General features: G+C 42.1%; 1 protein-coding gene across 1 annotated transcript; it reads left to right on the top strand.

The window, feature by feature from the left end:
- Nucleotides 1-923: 923 nt before the first annotated feature.
- On the top strand, nucleotides 924-7457 carry LOC106610624 (extracellular tyrosine-protein kinase PKDCC). The gene is made up of 7 exons (XM_014210041.2): nucleotides 924-1592; nucleotides 2315-2431; nucleotides 3771-4042; nucleotides 4796-4875; nucleotides 5222-5329; nucleotides 6158-6334; nucleotides 6637-7457. Exons 1-7 carry the CDS (start codon nucleotides 996-998, stop codon nucleotides 6741-6743), a joined length of 1458 nt encoding a protein of 485 aa, XP_014065516.1. The 5' UTR covers nucleotides 924-995; the 3' UTR covers nucleotides 6744-7457.
- Nucleotides 7458-8738: the final 1281 nt, after the last annotated feature.

The following is an 8738-nucleotide window of genomic DNA, read 5'->3' as shown; positions in this document are numbered from 1 at the left end:
TTCATGTCTTAAAGTAATGATGGACTGTCATGTCTCTTTGCTTATTTGAGCTGTTCTTGCCATAATATGGACTTGGTTTTTTACCAAATAAGGCTATCTTCTGAATACCACCCCTACCTTCACAACACAGCTGTTTGGCTCAAACACATTTTAGAAGGAAAGAAATTCCAGAAATATACTTTTAACAAGGCACACCTGTTAATTGAAATGCATTCCAGCTGACTACCTCATGAAGCTGGTTGAGAGAATGCCAAGAGTGTGCAAAGCTGTCATTAAGACAAAGGGTGGCTACTTTGAAGAGTCTATATACATGATTCCATATGTGTTATTTCATAGTTTTGATGTCTTCACTACAACGTAGAAAATAGTCAAATAAAGAAAAACCCTTGAATGAGTAGGTGTGTCCAAACTTTTGACTGGTACTGTATAAGCTATTTATGTTTTTTATTTGTAATGAAATTTACAAACATTTCTAAAAACGTTTTTTTGCTTTGTCATCGTGGGGTATTGTGTATAGATAGATAGATAGATAGATAGATAGATAGATAGATAGATAGATAGATAGATAGATAGATAGATAGATAGATAGATAGATAGATAGATAGATAGATAGATAGATAGATAGATAGATAGATAGATAGATAGATAGATGAAATAATTTCATCCATTTTAGAATAAGGCTGTAATGTAACAAAACGTGGAGAAAGGGAACTGGTTTGAATACTTTCAGAAAGCACTGTATACCTAAAGGGTCCTAAAATTCTAAATCAAGTAGCTAAATGATCCAAGGTATCTTAAAATAATTCCATATGTTCCACATTACTCTGCACCGCTAAATCAGGGGCAGGGTTTTACTGTTAAGGGAAGACACGCCTCTGGTGGGCGTGCCACATGAGGTGAAAACTACGAGCTCAGCCTTTCTCTCTTGTCATGACTACAGAAGAGGTCTTCGTCCGATTGAAGTTCAGTGCGTTTTCCTTTGACCCGCGCACGAAATGTCAACGATGGGCAGCTCTCTGTGCGCCGCGGCACTTTTAGCTTTTCTGGTCTTTTCTTTGAGACTTTTTGTGAACAATTGGCACTTCAGAGTTGATAAAGAAATGTTTACCAATGGAACTATTGAGGATGGTTTTGTTATGGAGCGTAACGGATTAGTTCATGAACTCAACGAAAGACGCAAGGAAATTCTTCCTTTCCTCATCTCTTCTGGGGTAAAGAGGTTATTGGATGAATCGGGACATTTTGGGCAGCACCAATCATTTGAAAGTAACCATTTGGATATTAATTTGGAGAATGAGAGTGACGTTTCCAGTGGATCTATTAGAATGAATAAGGATCATATTGGCTGTGATCAGCTTGTTGATATGAAAGCTGTGGATATCCTTGGCTCGGGCTATACCAAAATAGTACTTAAAGTTGTGTTATCAGAGGGACAGTCTGTGGCATTGAAAACGGTGTACGATCAAGGAACTGACATGGGGAGATGTCTCGAGGATTTTAAAGACCCATTGGGCTGTCACGAGCTCGTGTCTTTTAAACTGAAAAAAGAAATCGTTTTATTGCAGAGACTGCAACATCCAAACATCATAAAGGTACGTGAATAAAGTATTATTCATTAAATAAATAATTAGCCTAAGGTAAAAAGTAGAATATAACTTTATTGATCTCCAGGGTGTATAGGCTAATCAAGGTGTCAGAAGCTTACATACATCACAAACACACAACATAAACGTTACAGACAACATGGCCTACAGTGCTAGAAACCTACCAACTTCAACCACATTGATGCGACTTTGCTGTCTATTTAAGGAGCTAACTGCTTCCCTGTGCCTATATGCTCTGCTGCATGTGTAATATTGATGAAAAGCCTCACTGCATCTGTAGGACCTTCCCATGTAATTCAATTAAACCTCTTGAACCTCCCCTGACCTTGGGTCGCAGTTCTGCATCAGCAGCTGGAGGAGATACAATGTCCCTTTCTGTCTGTTAACCTAGAATAGGTATACAAATCCCCAAAGTCTATTTAATCAATCCATTACGGTCAAATTTGCAACTTGAATGTAAACAATCCTAACCTGTTTACAGGCTACCGTGTAACAGTTTAATGAATACCTTTATGAACGCACTTTAACCTATTCACTGTAATAGGCCAAAGTAGAACACCACATTTTACTGGTTTGTCCTGAGAACATGTGTTTTGATAATATTATGCTGCGCTCACATAATTTTCTCCCTATGCTTTACTAGTTTACATTCCCGGTGTCAGGTTTACTGTGACACTAATAATGCAGTATAACATATTTCCTTTCTGCAGCTCCGAGGCCACTGCGAGGACAGTGTGGGGGCAGGAGGCATCACAGCAATCCTGGAGCAGGGCTTCCCACTGCAGATGATCCAGCTCCTACAGAGCCCCTGGGAGGAACGATTTCGGGTAAGAAGACCACTAGGCCCTCTGTCTCTCTCTGATCTCTCACTCACTCACACACACACACACTTAATCTCCCTCTCTCTACCACGCCCCTCCTCCTCCTCCATATCCCTGTAGAGAGTGTTAATCAGGAGTGGCCCACCCCCTGGCTCCCTCTGGGGCATACCTGGGGTGGGGATGGGGGTGGAGAAGGAGCTGCTGTTGGAGGATGACATTCTTAGCCTGGAGTGGATTAACCCAGGCCCCATCTCCATTCCAACTGAGCCTGATCAAATACTCTGAAGGACAGATGTCTGCGTTCAGGCGGCTCTCGAATGTCGGTCCCCTCTTCTCGCGCCTTAAGCCCTCTACTATCTTCTAGTGTGCGTAGTGCGTACTGTGTGTGACACTGATAGTGTGTGCATGTGTGTGAGGGAGCATGCATGAGTGTGCATGGGTATATGTCCAGAAGTACATAAGTGTTCCTGTTTTCAAATATGTACGTATCATAACACATGGTGAAGAGTCCTTCAGGCCAAGTAATTTCAAGCATCCACGAAAGTGAGAAATGAGTAACAGTGAGCAACAGTAGGGGTGAGGTGTTAAAGGAACACTTATTTCAACGAGCAAAACGCTTCACTGCTGCAGAGTCATCCAAAAAGGTGTTTGGTTTCATCCACCTCTGTTTTTATAGTGCTGCGGTTGCACGGAGAGACGTTCAACGGACTCGTCGGGTTACCTAATGTCCCAACTATGTTTGCAGCGTGACAAAATAATTTTCTGCTGCGTCAACGCATGGCAAATGCTACTCGTTTCATTTCTTTGTGGGCTGTGCCAACATGATGCTTGTTTCACCACTTTGTTTCATCTTGACAATTCTTCTATGGCTCATGTTATACAGGAATGTAGTAATACGCATAGATGTGATGTGAAGCAGCAACTGCAGAAATGTTCTGAAAAAGCAGTGTGATACAACAAGTGTCTTTGTGCAATATAATCCGTTTTCTTCTGCTTTCCTTTTTGGAGTGGGCAACACTTCACAAGACATTGCCCATAAACCTGTGTTGTAACCTTTTAATTACACTTGTAACACCAATGTATTAGCAAGTTGTTACACAACCTTTTTAGTATTTTCTTGCACATATTTTTTTACATACATTTACATTTTTACATTTAAGTCTTTTAGCAGACGCTCAGGACATAGGCGAAAGAGCAGGCAGTCACAATAATACTATCACATACGATGACATCATCCTCATATCACCAAGTACATATGACATATACTGTACATGTCAATGGACAACAGAGTAGACAATGACAACCATAATGTCAACTACATCCAACCTGTACATTTTTCCCTCAGGTTTGTTTGGGCCTGGTGAGGCTCCTCCACTACCTCTCCCACTCCCCTCTGGGCTCAGTGGCTCTATTGGACTTCCAGCCCCGTCAGTTTGTCATGGTGTCTGGGGAGCTGAAGCTCACAGACCTGGATGACGCCAGCGTGACAGAGCCTGCCTGTCAGATGGACCAGGACTGCATCTTACAGTTCCCCCTCCGCAACTTCAGCCTGCCCTGCTCGGCCCAGGGAGTGTGTGAGGGCCTCAACGAGATGAGGAATCTCTACAACGCCTACAGGTAATATAGCTGCACTCCCATTGCTAGGCTAAATCTGGGTAAAAAACAGAGCCATTTTCAAGTGTTTTGCCAGGTTGGTGAGATGTCATTGCTGCACTCCTAGGGATAGTTTCCCAGATCCAGATGAAGCCTAAGCTTCTGCTAGACTAAAAACATGCTTGATGGAGTATCTTCAATAACCAGGTTTCTATCCAGCCATTTAACGTCGGGACAATTTTATAAATGCCGACAGACAATTTGTTCGTTCGACATGGTGGGATATTTTTCTGTCGGTAAAATGAATTATGCGAGAAATGGCAGTGCAAATATTGATATAATAACCATCATATCTAAGTAAACTTGGAGTCACGCGATGGAAATCATGCAGTTCATTAGGCTATAGAAAGGGCACTTGATTAGCTTGATGCTTGATGGAATTTAACCGCAAAAGTTATTTTTATGTGCACTGTCATCACGCACATACTTTTATCCAAAACAAGTCCGTTTGATAGAAACACATCTCTAGCCTGTGGAAAGTGAAATTTGTCCTGCTTAATCTTAAAAAAATTAAAATAAGCATTGGGAAGGTGGGTGAGATGTGTTATAGCTCGCTTTGCTCTGTGACACTGCCATTTTGTAGGCTACATCTATTCACTCATGATTCTGCCAGGTTTACTGCACGCTTGGTTTAATACTGTGATGAAGAGTCAACATTTCATGAAATATGTGACGGGACTTGTCTAAATGAGAACTGTTTCTTTTGCCCTGCCTCAGGTATTTTTTCACCTATCTGCTGCCTCACCAAGCCCCGCCTGCTCTGAGACATCTGGTGGATCACATCATGAACTCAACGGGTGAGGACTGGAGTAGACTGAACATGACCCGCCATTACTATTAATCATTTGGAAAGACCTAATATGGCCCTTTCATATGTCATGTTAGAGCCTAGAGTTTTTCCCTAACCATGTGCGCCTGACTAGGAAAAACTTTAGGCCCTAGTTGGAGTTGGTCATACTCTTCCATGTGAACAATACCATTTTCCCCACATATGAACATAACTAGAGTCAGGTGTTTTGACCGACCACATTGGCCTGACCAGGAAAAACAAATTGTTCACATATGACCAAGCGTGTGACCAATTCCAGTGGTGTTTCCACTCATACCTTTTCTGTGCTGACCTGTTCCGCTGTGTTTCTCCAGGAGAGCTGAAAGGGGATGTGAATGACACGCTGGAAGCCTTTGAAGACATGTTCCATCTGTACAAATCCGGCCTGCACCTGGACAACATGCCTCCGTCAATAATCAGAGGTATGAAGTGAACCCCTTCTTTCCACAGTCTCCTGTTTTCTTGGATTCTTTGGTCTAAATGGCTTTTACAGTGCTCCAGACTGGCCCAGATCCTGCAGCTGTATTTTCCATGCTCAAGCTGCTCAATGGTTTATACAGCTACATTATGAATAGTAATCATAGTAAGCCTGGGAAGTGGATTGATTGGACTGAGTCTGGAAATATGAAGGAATGCTTTAGACCAACGGTGTTGTGATGTATTAACACTGTAAGCTGCAAGGTCATGGCAAAGCAGTTTCACAGTTCCTTTTTAGAACTCAAGTTCTCATGTACGTGTCTTCAGTTACAGTTAAAACTGATTCCTGGGCCTATAGATCTCATGAATGGTCTGCGTATGTTGACTTAGAATTTTTTTAGTATCTGGAACTCCATAGACAGAGGATGTACATGGGAGACTCACTGTCCAAGACTTAAAACAAACAGATAATCCCAATGTCTTCCCTTTTTCCAGATGATTTTCTTCTACTGAGTGTTCTTATAAAGAACCTTAAAGTGACCCTGTGTTTGCCGCACTAATGCCCCAACTGGAGCGCTTGTTCCCCTATTAATATGCCCCCCCAACATTTTTAACCCCGGCCTTGTAGGTTTAGGTGAAGGAGTACCAATGGAGTAATATGACACCCCTGCCATCTTCCCCTCACTGTGAATGAGTTGACTTCTGTTCTGATGTTGGGTCGGAGGGGGTCAGGCGCTCCTAATTTGCGGCCCATGAAAATGTTTAGCAGATGAGTTTGGCCCAGGCCCCACAACGTCTCTGAAAGACTCTGGTGTTTCTTCTCCCCCCATTAGATTATGCAGTCATGAAAGGCATGAGCATCTCTGGAAATATGGAATACAGATGCTGGCCCTCGTACAACCACCAAGGCTGCATGCTGTCGGTGCACAGCGACAAGGAGGCGGCCTTCATCTGTAACTCCCTTCCTCAGTGCACTAGCTTCAGCCTGAGCAACCAGAGGACTTGGACAGGTTAGTGTCACTGACTGTCAGCCTTGAGGCATTGACCGAATTGTGGTTGTCATCTTGAGTGGAATTGGAAAATGATTTATCTTTGGGAACTCCTAGTTCTCATTAATAAGCATGCCTAAAGCATTCACATTTAAACCCCTTAATACTTAAGTGGTAGGTAAACTTTTCTGGGTGCTCTCTTTATTGAACATTTGGCCTTTAAACATGATATCAAGCTCCAGTTGAGAGGTACTGTATTTCTGAGTCACTGAAGAACTTTACTTTGGCATTTTTGTTATTTCTTTGCCTTTGCTTGTCTGCAGGACGGCTCCTCGCCTCGTTCCAAAGTGGTTTCAGCCATTTGGTTACAGATGGGAACTCGGAGGTGTATTTGAAAAAGACCAAAGCATTACCAGGAACTACGTTGTAAGGAGTGGGACAACGGGAGTTGGGGAATGCAGGGAGGGTGTTTTTGAAGCAAATGAATGAATGTGATATATTTATAGTGCTTTTGCTCAGTGGCTTGTTTGATCTGGCTGCCAATCCTGCATGCTGCCAATAATTATGTAAAGGGGAATCCCATCAGATATAATTATGAAAAAAATACTGCCCTCACTGTTCACTGTTCTGTCTCAAACGCCACCCCCCCCCCCGCTTCTCTTTATTTGCATTGTGTGTTGTGTTTGCGAGGCTATATTGGTCCAGTGGTAGGACTCGAAGCCCCACTCTGACTGTCTGAGGCCTGGATGAGAAAAAAAAAGAAAAACAAGCTCTTAAACAACTACACTTTGATGTTAATGCGCCATGAAACTTTGTGGCATGGCGTAGGGATACGGGTTTGTGCATCGAGGGCTGCACATGGTAACAAACATAAGTGCTTATATCACAGCAGTCGGCCTAGATGATTACAACCATTCCAGTCCCCAGTAGTTGTCTTTGATTTTAATACCAAATTAAGTTAATGCCATGTGTGATGTTAAAATGTAATTATCATTACATTGTTTGTCTATAATATGTACACCTTGTGGGTGTGAACCTGTTTAACTTTTTCAATGAAAGGGATTCTGTTCAATGACAATTCATTCTGTACTTGACATTCTGTACTTTTATTATTGTTGTTTTCTACTATAAATACTTTAATATATTTTGTTGTTCCGGAGTCTGTCTTTGTGAAACAATATGCAATTCAAATGCTAGGATTAATTTGAACTAATAGCATATTCTATTCTTGTTGGTGTCACTATAGGAATTAATCTGCTCTATACCCTACTCCAACCAATCACACATCACACAATGTGTGGGCATGTGTATGCACTCCTTTCAGCCCTCTCTTCCCACAACCTGTTACCCATTTCAAAGGGGGGAGATCCCAAGCCATACTGTGCTCTGCAAAGTTTACAAAAGCCCAGGGAATGCATGCCAATAATCACTTGCCGGGTCATTATGGGGCTTAATTAATAGATGTAAATGTTACTTGTTTTCAAGCTCTTTCTCATGGAACAGGCCCATAATACAAAGGAGCACTAAGAACAATTCAAGTAAATCTCCTTTTAGCACACGAATGGGACCAACCATCTGCCCTGTTTCGGGGAGCTCCATTGAGTTCTATTGAGGTGTGTAGGTATTGATGATATTGCAGAGCCAGAGATAAGCTAAAATAGCTACAGCCTGGGGTTGGCCTGGTAGGTCAGGTTCTGGAGGGCTAAGGTGGGGGACAGGAGTGTCTCATTGTACCCAACCCTGGCCCCCTACTGTCTAGGTCAGAGGTGGTTGAATTGATAAGGCCTTGGGGAGATAAGCTTAATTGAATGACTGACTGGGCCACTGCTATCTGGACTGACCTGAATGTAAAGTAGTACTCAATATACTGTAGTACTTGGCTGCGTTCAGCAGGGCACAACATTGTTGACGTGAGGTCTCAAACTCACGGAGGAGATGGCTGCCATTTTACAGTGTCCTAACCAATTGAAATGTTATTGGTCACATACACATGGTTAGCAGATGTTAATGCGAGTGTAACGAAATGCTTGTGTTTCTAGTTCCGACAGTGCAGTAATATCTAACAAGTAATCTAACAAAAATCACAACAACTACCTTATACACACAAATGTAAAGGGATGAATAAGAACATGTACATATAAATATATGGATGAGTGATGGGCGTGCGGCATAGGCAAGATGCAGTAGATGGTATGGAATACATTATATACATATGAGATTAGTAATGTAGCATATGTAGACATTATTAAAGTGACTAGTGATACCTTTATTAAATCCATTTATTAAATTGATTAAAGTGGCCAGAGATTTGAGTCTGTATGTTGGCAGTAGCCAATCTATGTTAGTGATGTCTGTTTAACAGTCTGATGGCCTTGAGATAGAAGCTGTTTTTCAGTCTCTCGGTCCCAGCTTTGATGCACCTGTA

The sequence above is a fragment of the Salmo salar genome, chromosome ssa09 (genome assembly GCF_905237065.1).
Source record: "Salmo salar chromosome ssa09, Ssal_v3.1, whole genome shotgun sequence".
Classification (NCBI taxonomy): Eukaryota; Metazoa; Chordata; class Actinopteri; order Salmoniformes; family Salmonidae; genus Salmo; species Salmo salar.
The sequence above is the reverse complement of the archived record's forward strand: the minus strand, read 5'-3'. Positions and strand labels throughout refer to the sequence as shown.

Coding starts and splice junctions, on each gene's coding strand:
- LOC106610624 (XM_014210041.2), top strand. CDS start 996: ATGTCAACGATGGGCAGCTCTCTGTGCGCCGCGGCACTTTTAGCTTTT. Junction 4,876..5,221: donor TCACATCATGAACTCAACGG/GTGAGGACTGGA, acceptor GTGTTTCTCCAG/GAGAGCTGAAAGGGGATGTG. Junction 5,330..6,157: donor GCCTCCGTCAATAATCAGAG/GTATGAAGTGAA, acceptor TCCCCCCATTAG/ATTATGCAGTCATGAAAGGC.